Source organism: Anas acuta, chromosome 1 (genome assembly GCF_963932015.1).
Source record: "Anas acuta chromosome 1, bAnaAcu1.1, whole genome shotgun sequence".
Taxonomy (NCBI): domain Eukaryota; kingdom Metazoa; phylum Chordata; class Aves; order Anseriformes; family Anatidae; genus Anas; species Anas acuta.
Genome location: NC_088979.1, coordinates 62011711 through 62029573, shown reverse-complemented (window position 1 = coordinate 62029573; position 17863 = coordinate 62011711). Strand labels below are relative to the sequence as shown.

The 17863-nt window shown below is 40.6% G+C and overlaps 1 protein-coding gene and 1 long non-coding RNA gene across 14 annotated transcripts in view; one reads left to right on the top strand and one right to left on the bottom strand.

Annotated features, from left to right (window-relative positions):
* MCF2L (MCF.2 cell line derived transforming sequence like) overlaps positions 1 to 17863 on the bottom strand; it is a 152489-nt gene that overhangs the window by 80116 nt on the left and 54510 nt on the right. The window contains exon 1 of one of the 13 annotated variants that reach the window (XM_068678762.1): positions 9695 to 9811. The exons of the other annotated variants lie outside the window; for them this stretch is intronic. Coding sequence (XP_068534863.1) covers positions 9695 to 9728 — 34 coding nt within the window. The 5' untranslated portion in view covers positions 9729 to 9811. Of the gene's footprint in view, positions 1 to 9694; positions 9812 to 17863 lie in introns of those variants that run through there. 13 annotated transcript variants of the gene reach the window in all.
* Positions 9853 to 11895, top strand: LOC137854930 (uncharacterized). The gene is made up of 2 exons (XR_011095459.1): positions 9853 to 10384; positions 10969 to 11895. It is a non-coding gene; the product is annotated as an uncharacterized lncRNA (long non-coding RNA).

Below are 17863 nucleotides of genomic sequence, written 5' to 3'. Positions count from 1 at the left end.
GGATGGCTACAACAGCAGATTTTCCTCATAAGCCTTAACAGTGCTTCTGATCACCATAATCACTGCCCAACCGAATCCTGAACAAAGTAAAGTGCCTTCCATGTGAAATACTGGGATAGATCTGGTGGATGCATCTGAGGTAGTGAGAAATACATCCAGAAATAAAAATACACACTGCAAATCTACACAATCACAGAACACACACACCCATAACAGTAAAATATACTTATATAAAAATGTACACAGAGAACGGAGTACAACTTCTGCCTTTGTACTAAAAACACGTCACGTTTTCCTCAGTAGGATGTCGTCTGACTGAATTCCTCCCTGACCTGCAATCAAGTAATTAAGAAAAAAAATAGACACACCTGTGCATTTCTTCAGAAGAAGCCACGATTCAGCAATATCTTCATAGAGCAAGGAGATCAGACTTAAGGTCATGTTGCTCCTCATAGATTTAGTGCAAAATAGTTTGGCAGACAGTGACCTAGTTATCTGCAAGCCCGTCTTCAGCATGCAGCGAGAGCACAAAAACTCCATCTTTCAGTCAAAGCCAAGCCACCCGGGACATGATACCTTTCTTCAAATTACACGCAGAGCAACTGCGCCTTTCAGCGGGACCAGAGGTCCCCCATCGGGTTAGCTGGTTCATGGTTACTTACCACGTTTTGTCTTCCTGCATCAAGTGCTGGCATATGCTAAATTCAGTCTTTGACTTTAACCGTGAACAAATATTCTAATATTATCAGTCAGAAAAAAATAATTCTAAGTGCAGCACATCAAGACCCTCAGTTTAAGAGCCCTCGTTTTAAGCAAATGATAAGCTGCCCAGTAAATCCATCTTCATCTTTTTCTAACCATCCCTCAAGTCCTGCCCACGAGGAAATGAACTGCCCAGGGGCAGATGTCATTTTCTAATGAACCTTCGGTTAAAAGTTCCTCAGAAACGCACCAGGCATGTCATATTTCTGAGGAAGTCCTCACCCAAGCATCTTTGACAGAACTGAACGAGGGTGTTTTGCTTGGTGGTAAACCCATTAAGCACCTGTTCCTTAGGAAGACACCTGCCACAGCAGCAGGAACTGCCAAAAGGAAATGTATTACAACTTACAAAGTCACGGTACTTGAAGGTGTACAAATTTTATCTGTAAGAAAATGGGAAATTAAAGCAACAGTTAATGAAAATAAACTATTCCATATGATCTTTCAGACACCAATGCTCAGTAGCGCTGCTTTGCTTGATCCTTTAAAGCAATTGCCCAGTGATGGACTACCTGTCAATGAATGCACTTGAGATTAGCTACCAGCAATCCAGACTCCCTTCCATGAAGAGCAAACCAATAAATGAGAGTGACAGCAACAACCATGCGAAAACAAACAGATTGTTTTTCCTCCCTTCGAGATGTTGTAAGAGCCCTTTCTTGACAAGAGGGGGTCAAGGAAAAAGGACAGCAAGGATAAAAAGCTAGGATTGATGGTTACATCTGTTCATAAAATCCCATTTACAGATGGGGAAGAGCTTAGTTTCAGCTTCAGCACACCCGGCTATAAACACAAAACCAAACAAATTGCAAGCCACCCACAGACCACACCAAAGGTTATTTGCTGGAGTGCCCCACATCTGTGTTCTCACCACTCATCCTGTTGGTAATCACAAACCAATTTGCTAAATTATAATAAATCTACCAATAAGTGGGTCTATTCATTGCCTGGCATTAAAACATGGCCTGAGAAAGTAATTTAGGCAGATTATTTTAAACTCTGCTATTTCGATTTCAGGCCCATTGCAATCTGTAGTATGTCAAACTACAAGAGATTAATAAGTGATATCATATGTTTTTAATGAAAGGTAGATTTAAAAGAAATAACCCTCCTTAGAAATATTTTTACTTAACCGTTCTGTACTTCAGTAGGTTGTTACTAGAATATTTAATTTTTAAAAGAGATCAAAATTAGTGAATGAGTCTTCTCACCACTCCCACGAGTCATGTAAACACTCTTTCAGTTCCATCACATCCATGAAAGCTGAGACAGAGCAAGTGACCCATCTTGGATCAGATGGCAGCATTTGTTGCAATGTCAGAAACAGGATCTCCCTCTTGTCTCCAAGTCCATACTCACTCTTTTCCAGGATTGTCAGTGGAGGTTTGTGCTTCTAGATCGGCATCTTGAGCTCTAGCCCTCAGGCAGAGATCACAGCTCACAGAATTTTATTTCTAGCTCTTGCACCGTAACGTGGCTCCAGGAAGAATGGTCTTAAGGCAGCTAGAGATTCCCACTATGTATTATATACTATATCAAGCATACACACTGATACTCATTTCTTATTTAGCAGCACAAAGCCAGTCTCAGACATTTGCTACTGAGAGTCCTGAGCAGTACGCTTGGCTGACTAGATATTACTGCTAATAGCAGCAGGGGTTTGGTCTCACCTGCAACACAGCATGATGAAAACCTAACTCTTGTTATCAGAAGTCTTACACAATGATAAAACAGTCATAGGTGTGCTTTCCAAACATGCAAAGAGAGGAAGAGGAAGCTTTACGGTCTCCATTCAAAGATTAAAACCAAGTGAAAGAGGAGCTACACCCTTTTTAGAAACGTATCACCCTCACACACACCCATCCAGTAAGATACAGGAACCTGATATTTTGGCAAGCTGGCTACTCCCTTAAGGAAAAAAAATAAATAAAACCAACAAACATGAATGGAGAAGAGGAGAAAGAATCACCTACAGTGCACTGACTCTGTGTTTGTTCTCACTGTTGGGACAGAAAGGAAATGTAAACCCTTGTGTTCACCAGCACTGCCTATTGAGCATGGCAGAATGAGCCAGCAGCATGCCCAGGCAACCAAGAGGGCAAAATGTATTTTGGGGTGTACTAAACACGGCACAGCCAGCCGGTCAAGAGAGGGCGATTTCCCACTTTACGTAGCATTGGTGAGGCTCTGGTTTGGACATTGTGTGCAGTTCTGGGCTCCGCAATATAAAAAGGATGTTAAGGTCTTTGAACACGTCCAGAGGAGAAAAACGAGGTAGGTAAAAGGGCTGGAAGGCACGTCCTGTGAGGAGAGGCTGAGGACACCGGGTTTGTCAAGATTGGAGATGAGGAGCTTGAGGGGTGACCTTGTTGCTCTCTGTACCTTCCTGAGAAGGGGAAGTGGGGAGGTCTTCTCCCTGGTATCTAGCGACAGGATGCACGTCAATGGCTCAGAGCTGCGTCATGGGAGGTTCAGGCTGGACGTTAGGACAATATTCTTTATCGAGAGCATTGTCAAACACTGGGACAGGCTTCCTGGACAGGTGGTTGATGCCCTGGGCCTGTCTGCCTTTAAGAGGCATTAGGATAATAATCTGGATGATATGTGTTAATTTTGGTTCAGCCCCAAAGTAGTCTGACAGTTGGACGTGATGATCTTTGTAGGTCCCTTCCAACCAGAAGTACTCTATTCCACAATCCCTTCATGATGTGCACAATAACATGGACAACAACCTCTGAACAGGTTGCTGTCTTAAAAATTTCAGAGCAGAGGAAGCAGCGGAGTGAATCGTTCATGAGAAAACCAAGTACTAGTTTAAAAATAATCTAATTTCTGGGACTAGTGCAACAGATGCATGTAATATCCATCCTCCATGCTCCCACTTAGCTTTGTGGACCTAGTAATGACCGTGGCTGAGAGAACCAAAATATAATGTTGTTTCAATCCTACTATCCTTAACCAACTAGATGTATCTTCACCTCTCAACTTGAGGACTCTGAGTGTCCTTAGGCTGAAGGATATACGTGAAGAAATGGGGTGAAGAGCTCAGGTGGTGTACAAGGGACTCTGAGGCTGCTCCTAGTTTGCTGGAGGGGGTAGGAACCCAGGAATAGCATCTCTAAGGAAAGTGGCCACAGGCACCTTGCTAAAAACTATTTTAGATAAAAGTGGTTTTTCCTAGCAAAGAAAACTCAAAATTTCACTAGCCAAAATGCTCCACATTCCCATGAAACAGAGTATGAACCATGCACTTGTGAAAAGAAGTCTCCAGCCAGGAACTGAATGAGTTTTTATTTTAGCACTCTATTTTGGAGCATGTGCGTGGGGAAACATTTGTTTCGTGCTTATAATACCTTGTCTCCTTGCTGCGTGCTTCAGGAGAACAGCAAAAACAAGAAAGAACAAATGTGTTGAGCACAAAACCCCTTCCTAGACTTTATTGTTGAGATCGAAACACAAGTGGAGAGGGCATGCAACATGTGGGCATGCACATTAGCAACAAGACTTAGGGGAAAATTCCAGCTCTATTCAAACACAGAGGAACAACAGCCCTCATAAGAAAAATCTATGTCAAGACGTGGGTATATTTATAAATGCAAGAAAATACAGTAAAAATCCTACCATGCTGAAGTCAATCTCATCCTGGTCTGTGACTGAAATACTGCAGCCCACAGAGAAGAGGAAAATACCACGGGAGAAGCTTTTAAAGGATGAATGCAGAATCATGAAGGGTAAGAGGCTGTGTCATTTCAGTTCTGTGCAACCCAGAGAGGGAAGCTTTGGCTGCACCTTAAATATTTAAGTTTGATAAGTCGATAGTAAGAGTATAGCTACTGATGTATTCTTTCCTTCAGGGTGTAGCACCTAGCAATAAGCACATCAGTAAGACGATCTGCCACTTCGTGTGATTCAGCATGACGAATCATCCTTATAGGATAATATTTAGCATAATGTAAATGTGCACTCTCCCTAAAAAAAAAAAGCTAGCAGAATACACCTAACTCACACCTGTAACCACAGACTGTGTAACTGGGTGGAGCTGTGAAGACATTAAACATTTTGATGCATCACCAGTGAGCACCTACGTTAGCATACTAGACTATTTAAAAGCCCTAGTCATTTTCTCCTTTTAATACTTCACGAGGGTTTTTCAAAGAAGAAATGCTAAAAAGGTTTCATTCTTTTTAAAGTCATCAAGCATTCGAAATTGCCAATTCTCTCTTGTTTGCATCAAAAGATTCAATTTTCATTAAAAATGAGTTTATATACACACATATACTGGTAGAAATCCATTATAGAAATATTTCTTTACTAACCCAATACTAGCAGCTTCCTAAATTTCTATGTAACAACAGAACTAACCAATTTTGAAACAGCTTTAACAGTTTTCGATTTGGATGCTAAGTCATCAGAAAGGTCTCTTTATCACACGAACATCTGAGTTTTAGCAAGTGTGAGCAATCAAAATTTGTGGTGAGAGAAAAGCAATAAAAACCACCATCCATGAAGAAAGACACTCTTCCTACAAAAATGAGTATGCTGGTAATACCAATAGTTGCTGGAACACTTAAAAGGTGAAGGATACTGTTCAATTAATAGGATGAATCCTGCAATATCATTTTGAAAGACACATCTAGTAAGAAATGAGAAAAACCACTGAGAAACTACATTTCAAAAGTAGTCTTTGCACTATAAGACAATAATAAACTTCAAAGCTTTGAAGTTCACATACCTTACATCAGGTATCCAGAAAGTAAGACAAAAAGACTACTGCAATTTCTAAGGAAGCAAAACACACCTCCAGTTCTCCAACCCCAAGACTACGCTTAAAAATTTCCAAAACAAACAAACACACACACACACCCCAGAAGCCTGGCCACTGAATGCTCTTATCATCCGTTTTCATTCCTGATTTCAAAATGAAATATTTTTGGAGTTCTGTGAACTGAATTTTAGTCAGTTTATACTTTCCTATGTGTCCTTTCCAAACAAGCTCCTGCAAGTCTCTAATCATAGGTCTCCCCTTCACAGTCCTGCAGGATTTACCGTGGTTTCCATTTCAAAGAGACAAGAAATGGACTTTTTCTTCAGGTCAAAGCTGAACCATGCAGGAGTTATCCTGTGGTCTTTGGTGACAGTTCTGTCTGTCCACAGCTGCAAAATAAATGGATTTGACCTCTTTAACTTCACAAACAGCAGCAGTACCCATACAAAAGTGTCTGCAATCTGACATGATCAGTCAAATGCCATGGAGATGAGGAAAAGAGGACAACTGGCTCCATGCTGATGCTGTCAAACACAGTATTCAAAATTGAGTAGACCAGAGATTGCAGTCTGACAAAAATTGAAAACTGTAATTAAAAGTGGATGCAGATCACCACTAACATTAGATAGAAGCTAGGACCAAAATTCTGATAAAATCCTGAGAATGGGACCCATTATAGCAGCCGTAGGATTAAAGGAGCAAGTGGAAGAGAGAAGAGGAAACGGATGTAGGGTTTCATGGTAGCAGAAAGGAAAACCCAACAGTAACGAATGACAACAGGAACATGTGATGAAAACACCCCAGGTAAAGAACTCGGGAAAGGAAAAGCAGGTCTACTTTGTATTCTGAAATGTAAATGTGTATGTACATACATACAAATAACAACATTACTCCAGAACGCAAGGCAAACCAACAGAGACCACTACAACAAATGAAGCTTTGTACCACAGTCATACCTATATTTATAGCCAAAGCATAAAATAAAAATTCATCAATGATAGGAAACCCTTTTTGTGACCTCTTAAAGTACACAATTATTTTTTTTCCAGATTAACAAGACACTCAGGAAGCAGAAAAACCTTCAGGTCAAACGCTGCAGGAGAACGCGTTCCAACAAAAATATAAAATGCTCCGCAACACTGATGAACACAGATAAAGGCTGCAAAACTATTTATCACAAAGGAAGGAAAGGAAAACAACTTTTGCAGAAATCATCATTCCCCAAAATCCTGGAAGAGCAAACAGGACAGACAGAAGCGAAACTTGCTTTTGGTCCAAGATCAGAGACAGAAAATACTCGTTCCATCACGTCTCTAGAAACAATCAGTTGGCGTGCTTCTGAACAACTTATGATACTTCAGTATTTTAGGATCACTTGTAGCACCCAATGAAACACAAAAAATAAAAAGAAATGGCTGCTAGGTGACCTCAGTTACCTATCATTTCAGATTGGTGAGTTTAGACAAAATCCTTCCGATTAGGCCATTGCCCTCAACTCTTGTTGATGCTTCAGGAGTAGTCTAACCCGCATTATTCTGAGGTTACACTTCAGAATGGTGAAAACCCACATAACAGATCAGATAAATATACAATTGTCCTCCTAGCAGTTTATTTTTCAAGCCAGTTTTGATTTTGGCTCACAATTTGGACTTCTTGTGGTCAAGGCATGCACAACAAGGATCACGTGGCCATGCAACTCAACAAGTCCCCAGTCACACAAAATGTGTGGGAAAAAAAAAAAAAAAAAAAAAAGCAATCTTCAAAATACGCCAATCCCTCCACTTAGGGGTTCCCAAAATTACATCTTAATTTCTCCCATTGTAGATGCAGTATTTGTAAGAAAAAAAATAATTGTATCATACAAAATACAGTGATCCCTTTAATAAAACACTTTAAAAAGCCACCAACTACAAAAAAAAATAATAATCTAGACCTCCAAAAAACTGTTATAAAATACACCAACAACTGCAAAGACACACAGCAGCTGTAACTGTGTCCTGTTTCTATTCTTTGGGAAGCAAACAGGAAACATATACCCTTACCTGATTGAAAAAGCAGCCAGTCCCTGAGGTTTTAATCAACCCAAAGCAACAGACATTTTCCTTCTTCTGCAGTTTCCTAGGATGCTTCCTGGGCTGCTCAGAATAGCAGCATGGAGTCCGAGCTTTTTAACAGCAGCATTGCCTTCGTTTTCCTCATTAAGTACTGCTACCTGCACTATCACTGTATTTACTTTTGGCCTAGGTGTGACGGCACAGGCACGGCTGTGGATTCAAACAACAAAACCACTCCTCTGCCACGGGTGCTTTATTAGTGTTAGCCTCCGACTTCGCCTCAAAAACCTTCGCGCTGTTTTGAGACGAGCAGTAACTAAAGTAGATGCACCAGCCATGAAAGAAAGGCAATTATGCAAAGCTTTAGTTAACAAGGAGGAAAGACCTATAAAAACCTGGCAACCCTACCACATCACCTCCTAACCTCTACTGATTAGGATTTTGCAATTAACAGAAATCAAATCCTACCCAGTTCTGGTGTAAAATCTCAACTCCAAAAAACTTCTGAAACAGTTTGGTGCTTCATGGCCTTTTCCTATTGAAGAATGGACACAGAAAGAAGGATGAAATTAAGACTAAGGAGCAAATTCCACTTGTGATGACACACACAGCACCTGATCTCACATCCTCAACACTCAGATGAGTAGGGAACAACCTACAGACTGCCCCCAGCCATTCTCTGCTCTTCCTCTTGTTGCCTCTGCAAAAATTGCATGCGTTTGCCAGCAGCTCCTGTCTTTCTTCCATCTCACTGCTGAGATGAGGAAAGTCAGGTGCTTAAGACTCTCAGTAAAATAGTGGGGAAGAATACTTACTACCTCTTGAGGTCAAAATAGCTGAGGCGCAAAGCGACAACTTCAAAAAGGGGTACAGCTGGTAGGTCATATATCTTGCTCCCTCTTTTTATCTTCTTTAAGTTTCTGTATATCCTGTAAGAAACACCACACCACCCCTCACGCACAGAAGCCAACGTTCAATTTCTCCAGTGTCACAAGGCGCTCTCCATCCAACCGAACTGACAGCAACACGGACAGATCACCTGCTACTTACCATGTGCATACTCAATCAGTATGACATAATTTTAACTTGGCTTTTACCCTTGTATTTGCACTAAAAGAAGAGTGCAGGGCAAGCAGATCAAAGGTAAGGTGTCATGCTTTCTTCTTCAGGCAAGAAGGCAGAAGCTCTTACCGTACCTGAGTGGAAGGAAAAGACTCACAGCTCTATCATCTTTGTAGTTCCCTGCAGTACGGTGGAAGCAAATAAGGCTCCTTCAATTAAGGTCTCATCCTGCAGCCAGTCTTTGAAGTATCAGCAGCATCCTTTTTAACAGGACAGATTTCACATCCTTGGCTGAAGGATGGCCAAAAGCCTCCTTTTCTCCGACTCAAACACAGAACAGCCTGCGACCACTACTGCCTTGGTCCCCAAGTTACAGTGGTTTAGCCAATGCTGAACACATTTTTACACTTTTTTAGGTCACCACACACACTATATTGAGTATAACAAATGCAGATACCCAGACAACCCCAAGGATCAGCAAAGAGCCAAAAGTATTGCTCAGACATGAAGAGAACATCAAAATAACATTAAAAATATTAACAGTATCCTCACACCCCAGCTAGGGTTTATTTGCTGCCCTCCTTATTTCTGAGGGAAATTTCAGGGCAAGAAATGGGATTTCTGTTTAAGAAAAAAGTTGTACAGACTTCTTAAGTAGCACTTGGGGAAAGTAAGGGGCAAGGGTGCCACAAATATTCCATTTTTTTGCCTCCTGAGATTGTGGAAATATTTTCCAGCAGCTCTCAGGGATTAGCCTTCACTGGAATTTCTTCTCCTATACTATGAAGAAGTTTGATACAGCTTATATATAAGATGTACTCAAGTCCCTTTGTTATTTGCATGTAATTCCTTAGAGCAGAAAAAAAAAAAAAAAGGTATCTTCCTTTTAATCTCCCTAGTTTACTAGCTAACGAAGGAAACAGCAGCTCAGCTACAAATAAATAAAAACATGTAAGTATAATAGTCTCAACCACCAACAACAATCCATGACCTAGTTGAGCTTGTTTCATGTTTTCTTCTTCAGGCAAGAAGGCAGGAGCTCTTACTGTACCTGAGTGGAAGGAAAAGACTTGCAGCTCTATCATCAGCTTGCCCAAAAAAGCAGCATATGTCGGTCTGTCTGGCACCTCCTGGCAGCTGACTAGTACTCAGCTTCAGCCAGCCCAGCTGGGCCAGGTTCAGAGGCATTTAAAGGTTCACAGGTGCAGCCACAAGCAGTTGGCTGGCAAGGTGCTTGTGTAAATGCTTCTTTTGGAAACAGCTCTTCAGCTCAAGCACAATGGTATAAACCAGCAACTGAGGTTTCTCTTGAGTCATGAAACACTGAGAAATGGACTCAAGTCTCACCTGAGATAGCTTTCACATGGAGCATCTGCCCTGAACTTATTGCCTCCCATGGACCAGCAGAGATGAAGAGCTGGTTGAGATACTCCTGGCATGCTCCCTGATTTGGCAAACCATAACCCAAAGCCTACTTTGTCATGTTTCCTCTGTTCTTGTATTATTGTTTTAGACCATTTTGTCTCATCTCGCTTGCTTAGCTATGGGTACTGTGCTCTAAGACGCCTGCTGTCTTTGAAGTACTGATGCTGTTTGCAGGTACTGGCTGCAATCTGTGTTTTTTCCTTTCTAAAATGGAGTCGTGCGAAGGAAATTGTTTTTACGAAACTGAAGCTATCCAAGAACGAACAAGTCCATTGTTTAGAGAGGAGACCTTTGGGCAGCAATGCAACGATGACCTGTGAGTCCACAAAGCTTGTGTGGACGGTGAGGGGTCTGGCTTTGCGTGCCTTGGGACAGGGAGAGAGGGGACAGAGCATTCTCATTGTTTAAATGTAAACAATAATAATAATAGGCTTTTGTAATCGAGAGAAGGAAGCAATCTAATGTGGAAAACAGTTGTTATTACTCTGTTTACAGCTCCCTGCTCCCCCAAAATAGGCCAGGTTACTCTGTAACACCGAAGAAGCCTAAACTGAGGTGACCTCTAACTGGGTGAATGGCTGAAAACCCATCTGATAAGATGGGTTTGGGAATGCCTTTTCTGTTTTTAAAATTACCTCATAACAGAAGCGTGCCAGGATGGAAAATACTGGATGGAGTTGCACTCTTGCAACTGTAAGAACTTTATCCTCAAAATCCTGGACAAACTGCAGATGGTTAGGTTGTAAACGGGATCCAATGCCACGTGGTAGCTGAGGCACTGTCAGGGAGAAAGCTGATACCTGAGTCCAAACGTATTTCTAATACGTTTTGCCATGTTGCTTGAGTTGTAAGATGATTAAATCTATATTCTATCTTTTTTTTTTTTTTTTCCTGCCATAGGGTGCTTTGTTGTGTCTACAGATTGCTTCGTCTGTGAAACATTGCACGTCTTCATCACAAGCAACTGTTATACTTCGTTTGGTCCAACCAGATATCTTTTCATGAAATATTAAATTAGTACTCCTTATCATTATTCAACACATGCATCTGGAGACTGTCACATCTTATCTGATTCAAGTAACAAATCCTGTTTGATTTTTGGAAGCAAAGTATAGCATTTAGTGGGTGGCACCCCTGTCTGTGGCAGGGGGGTTGGAACTAGCTTCCAACCCATGCTGTTCTATGATCCTATGATAAAAATGTTTTGACTTCACTGACATCTGAGAATTTTGCTTCTCATCTTTGAAAATCTGTTCTAATCACATAGAAAAACACTCACAGATTCCTTTTTTTTTAAATCACTTATTTTTTTCAGGTAAAGTATTCCTAAAATAACTCTAACAAATTCACGTGACAACATCTGCAAAAATTATCAATACAACTCACGGTGCAGACAAAGAACATAATTTTCAATAGCTGGAAGTTGGGAGGGAAAAAAAAAAAAAGAGAAGGAACCAAGGTCAAATGCTACCAATTAAAAGAGGAAAAGTTTATGCTGAAGAAGATGGTAGAGAACACCTTTGCTTGTACCTGAAGTCCTTAATCAATCTTTGACAGCCATAGGGGTAGATATTATGGAGACAGATTTCAAAACATTACCTGTGCATCACATGCACAATCCAGTTAAAATGTATGAACACACGCTACTGGAATCCTAGAGGTTTAGATGACAAAAGCTAGAGAGTTTGACAGTGAGTTGAAGAACTGTGCAGTTTTCAGCTCCCAGGCAGGATGTGTTTTGAATTTCTGGTGTGAAAACCTTGCACCAGAATTGTATGTCTGGTAGTATTGGAAAGGCAAAACCCCTCTGTAGTAGGATAGACGCAACGTCTTGAAATCTTGTTTCACACGCTAGTTCTCTTTAAGCACAAGACAATTGGCTTTCTGATTGCTCTGCATTTTATCATACAAACCTTTTGAGTCCATCAAAGATGGTATGAATTAGATAATTGACTAAAATAAGCATGTTTGGCTAAAATAGAAACAATGGTCATGAAAGTTGAGAATTTAACGAGTAATTCTCCTATGCAAACTCACTGCTTAAAACAATTTGCTTATGTTTCATGAAAGCTTATGACTTTCACCTAAAAGAAGAAAAGGATGGAAATATAGATCGTATCTTTCCTTCAAATAAAAGCCTGAAAAGCAATTAAGTCCTTCCTCAAAAGCCAAGGGACACATTTGAACAAGTTCTTCAAGTAGCCTCTGATGTATACTCATATGAATTGTATGTCACATATTGTGTAGGCTTCTAAAGTGATTTCTCAGAGAAATCAAACAAAAGATAAATTCATTTAAAGAATTACTCATGACTAATACGACTAAGAAACTATGTTAATACCATCCATCTGAAATTCTAATTTTCAGAATAGAGCCCCGTACAAGTTAGATTACTGTAGTGTGATTCACAAACCACAAGGGCTGTTGTAGTCCATGACAGCTCTAAGATAAATTATCACTGGAATTGTACCAATTACAATTTTTGAAGTATATTCCCAGCTACCTACTCACACCTGAAATGATAGGATCATTCATGAATATAACTTCTTTCTAGCTGCCCCACAACTCCTAAGTGGCTGTTAATTGGACAAAACTCCTTACTTAAAACAACATCAAGCTACTCCTGCTAAGCCCTTCAAGATCCTCTTTGAGCTTGCTCCCTAGATTAATGTTTTTGTGTCCTCTACTTCACAATTTCTAAAATTGATTAGAAACTTTGAAATCAGAAACAAATGCAAGTCTGATGAAAATGATAAGATTGGACTGAGATTTACTGCATGCTGACAACATTGCAAGTGGAAAAATGTGAGATTTTTCCACCTGGGGATAAAAAGACGTAAGAAGAAGTTCCTACAGAAGATTCCTGTAGGCTCCTTCATTCTTCGAAGCTCCCATTCATTCTTCAGCCTCTCTCCAAAAGGAAAGAATTAACCTATCCAACAGCCCTGTCACTCAGTGAAATGGTGCGCGACTCTCATTCTCAACCAAAGACTGCTGACAGATACTGAAGAAGAGTAAGTAAACGGGAAAACTAACATTATCAGTAGGCTTTGTCCATTAATTTTAGAAAAAAACACTGACCAACAAGATTCGGGAAGGTTTCATGCCAAACTCAAGTCAAAGTGCAAGAAACAGAAGTTGTATGTGAGGTCGCATTAACCGCTGACTAAAATAGAATCAGTGGGATTTTTTTCAAAGATCACTGAACAAGAAACGAAACACAAAAGTTGTGTTGATCTTCATTTCCTGCTTTGGGAGAAGACGTAGTGTTTCTGAAATCAAAAAAAAAAAAAAAAAAGGATTACTTCAAATCAGGAAGTGCTGGAAATCTTACAGTAAACCTTGATCCTTTTAACTTAGCTTGGTTTACCATGAGACCACATTAGTTTAGACTTTCCAGGTTAGATTCACCTTTGAGGTTAATTTGATGATCATGTGGGATTTTGCTAAGCACTAGAAGTATACACAGTAAAAGGAAGTAGTACAGACCATCTTATTAAGCATGACTTTAGTCTAGCTAAACAGTTTGCAACAACACATGAGATTGTAAATGTCTTGAAAGAACAATGAAGAAGATAAAGGGAATAAATAAAATTACATCCTGGCTCCAGGACTGGTTCTGCCCAGAGAGTAAACATCTTATTGTTGACAATTCTCCATCCAGAAAAGCAAAAGCATGCTGTAAAAATAGGAAGTCGCTTTTGTTCCAAATTATTGAAGTGTCTCTGCATATTCATCAGGGAAACAGTAATTTTTTTCCACTATTGCATTATTTTTGCAAATCTCCTTTCCTCATAAAGATATAAGCTCTTCAGCAGCCATGAAAGTGGTGAAAGTGTAACTTTCTCCTAACTCATCCCGTATATAAAATACCATATATGCTAGTGCCTCTAATTAAATGGGCGTTTAAAACAGCACTAATGTTCAGCAATACATTTTTCCCCATTTCAAGAGTTGCACGCACAGTCAGATTTTGTTTTCTGAGGATTCGTTTTACATGAATTGACTCCCTGAATATCACACAACAGCTCTTAGAAAAGGTCTTCTTGTAAGAGACTCTTACAAGAGCTTAAATCCTAGGAAACAGGGACAAGGAGAAAACCATAGGCAGAGGTTTAGGAGGTCCAAGGGGCAAGGGTACAATCTTGAGGAGTTCAGAGTCAGTGGATCAACTGGAAGAGCAGTCTATCAGCAAGTTCTTGTATTGCCCCTTATGGCATGTGTATATGTGTGTGTGCATGTGTGTCTTTCACACTTTTTTGCTTCTCAGGTTACATCCCTAAATGCAATACTAAAATTAAAAGAAAAATTGGAAAGTTAAAAAGGGAGAGCTGATGCAGCTACCACAGAATTTATATTCCTTAGGCCTGAAGGAAAGCTGTCCAAAGAAATGACAACTTTTTTTTATCTTTTCTACAAGTTTACAAGACACTTTCTTAGAGTATTTCATTAATTTATAGGACAAAAATTGCCATGTATAAATAGCATATGACCTACTAACACAATGACTATTTTGCATCATTTTTTCTTGGTGGATTCATCACCAGGAGCAATGTGGTAGCCTCTACATCAGTGTCCCAGAGCCTACATATTCCTTCATCATTATGTACACAATTAGAAAAGTACTATATTTTAGCCTACAAATTGAGTAAGGCACCAAGAATTTTAAAGTATTAACTTTTATAACATCATAATTTATAATATTATACTTTTTTTTTGTTGTTGTTATTTAAAAAAGAATTCAAATAGCTTTTTCTCACAAGGAACAGGAAACAATAAGATTCAGAGATCTTACGTGGGATTATTCTCAGAAATTGGCTGATAACGTCATCCAGTCTAAATATTTGTACTTGCTATTACAGCATGCATCTTACTGTGATTGTAAATTCCACCCCTCGAACCATGCATTTCCTTATAAAGATTTTAAATTAAGAAAAACCTGAAATTCAAAAATGCAAGAAAAAAGATAAAAAATGAGGCTGGGGTCCCTCAGGTTTATGGGACAAGTCAATACAGACACCTGAGCGGAGGAAGATAAACATTTTACCAATGTTGCTGAATTGGTATGTCTGAAACTACAACGATCTCTTTATCTGAAAACATACATTGAGCTGATTCCAGCAGCATAAACTGCCCTACAAAAGTTTGTGACGATGCTCTGAAATGATTTCTGAGGGAAGAAGCAGATCTCTTTTGATGGACATATTGCTTGGGAACTTTTCTGACTTTGGTAGGATGTCGGCTGTGACAATGTTTTTGCTGATGTGCTGATTTTTCACTGGGTAATTTGGCTGAGCCCAATAAATCATTTCATTCAAGAATTCCACAGAAATTAAATGGTAACAAGTTTCGGGGGGTGCTATTCGAGAGGACAAAGTTCTACAAGAAGTTTACATGAAAATTGAGATCATAAATTAAATTGTACTTGCTTTGGAAAAGCGGATTTAAAATTTAAGCACTATTAAACTTTTCCAACAATGTGGACAAAATTCATTATCAGGAATTAATGGTCTAGCAAAATTTATACTTGTAATTCTTGAAATGCATATGCTTTTCTGGCACATACAAAACGTATAGTTCAAGATGCTTCCAAGAACACAGATCCCAGTCACACACCTTACACACCCCTGACTTGGCGGGCTGCACAGCCTGTTGACATTTAGAAGATCTAGGCGATATTATAAAGTTAACCCAACTTACCCTGCGCCGCATAATCCAACCAGGAACACCATTCGGAGAAAAAATAATAGCTCCTCATTTCTGCTAGAGAAATTCCTCTCTGATTCATCACAGGAGAAGAGCATCAGAGAAGTGTCCACCTTCCCCTTCTGCTCAGAACAAACCACCCCCAGAAAGTAAGAGCTTTCATATTAACTGAACTTTGTTCTATAAATGCAGCAGGTGGCTCAAGATGACTTTACAAATATATTTTCCTCCTGTAGCGCCATTGCACCTGTAATTACCTCTTTAATTATAGTGCTCTCCTCTTATGTCCCCACCCCGAATATTTGCAGACTGCTGGTATACCCAGTGTCTGATAGAGTATATCCAGGCTGTAGGCTCAAGCCCTAAGCATATTTTCACTCATGTTAGGCTTGAAGAAGGCAAAGCAAAAGTGTCTTTCACTCCGACATTCATAACACCATCTGGAAAGAGTTGTATTGAATTGCTTCCTAGTTTTAATATTTCTGTACACCTTATCACTTCTCCTCTGGGTTCACTTAAGTCTCTTCTCCAGCTGTTTGCTGGACAAAGTACAAGGGCATTTCCAGTAGGTAATGGAATATTCAAACATGTGAACTCCACATCTCAAATAAATCCTTTTTCCACACATTTACCCAGCCAGCAAATGAAGGTGTGAGCACAGCAACAGCAAACACAGCCTTACAAACCTGGGCCTATCTGGCATGGGGACTAACAGTAATAAAGCTGTAGTGGCAGACTTTAACACTGACCTGAAATCTCAGTGTTTACACAGGTTCCAGGCACGCTTTGGCTGTGTTGAAGCCTTCAGGTACCAAAGTATGCCTGCCCCCACTCTACTCATATATTGTCTGGCATATGTTCAATATGACATTTCCTGCTTCTGTGCTTTATGCTATCCTGCCTGCAAACTACACACCACATGCTCTTCCCACACCAGGAAGACCAACATCCAACAGAAATACTCATATGACTCTGGAAAGTGCTAAACCACACATCTCCATCCCCTCAGCTGACACAGAAGATGCAAGAATGTTCTTCCCCTAGACTCCTCCTTGTGATTTGTGGTGGATTTCCCAGGCTTTCTCTGACTCTTTAACTACACAAGTCTATCAGTATTAGAAACCCGAGTTACGGCACTGCCTCACTGCACCTTGTCACAGAACATCTTTGGACTGGATTGGAAGGATCCTGGGGCACGGGGACCTCGTCTCTTCTTTCATTCATTACATGTCTAGAGCATACAGGATGTCTCCAGAGATAACCTCCATCCATTCTAACCACAGCACAGACTGAAGGTGGATGTCTCTGGAGTCCCCACTTGGCAGACTTGTTTTACACCTCTTGGCTCAAGCTGGCCTACTGCTCCTGATCGCTTAGAGAAAGAGCAAGAACATGAACGGTCTGAGAGGATGCTCTGGTAGTACCACGCCAGGAAGTCCACCTCAATGGGCCATGGCAGGCCCTGGAACACCTCCCCTCCTGAGGGGTGTCAGGTGTCCCCACAGGAGACTGCTCAAAGCCATGTGTTTCCAGGGCTGAGGTCCTCCGTGAACTCTACAACCGCTGTCCCACCCTCCTGCAGAAGATGTTCAGTCAGGGGTGGATGTCGAGAGCATGATACCCTCCTGTCTAATGTTGAGTCCTGGCCATATGAGCCTGGGCCCTGCCTGCGGAGGCACTGTATGGTGCTCAGTCCCAAATCTCTGTGGTCCGGGAGCAGGCATCACTGGAACAAGGGCTCAGCCAAGGCAGGGGGATAAAGGCAGTACAGCCAGCCTGGGGAAAGAGACGCCTGCAGAGAGCAGCAGACTGAGGTTTAGGCCCGGGAGGATAGACCCAAACCTCCACGACCTGCAAGTAAATAAAGTTGTCTTTGTTAAAATTAAAGCAGAGACAGATCTGATGAAGAATAAAGATTCTGGAAGCCAGCACAGCCTCCCTCATCAAGGTAAGTGAGGTCACGATCTATGAGCCAGGACATTTACAGTTCATATAAAGAATTCTCTCTACCTTATTTTTCTAACAAGGGGGTAGAAGGCTGAAGTAGCAGGGAGCAAAGCTACTCTCAGCAGTTTCCAGAGATGCTAAT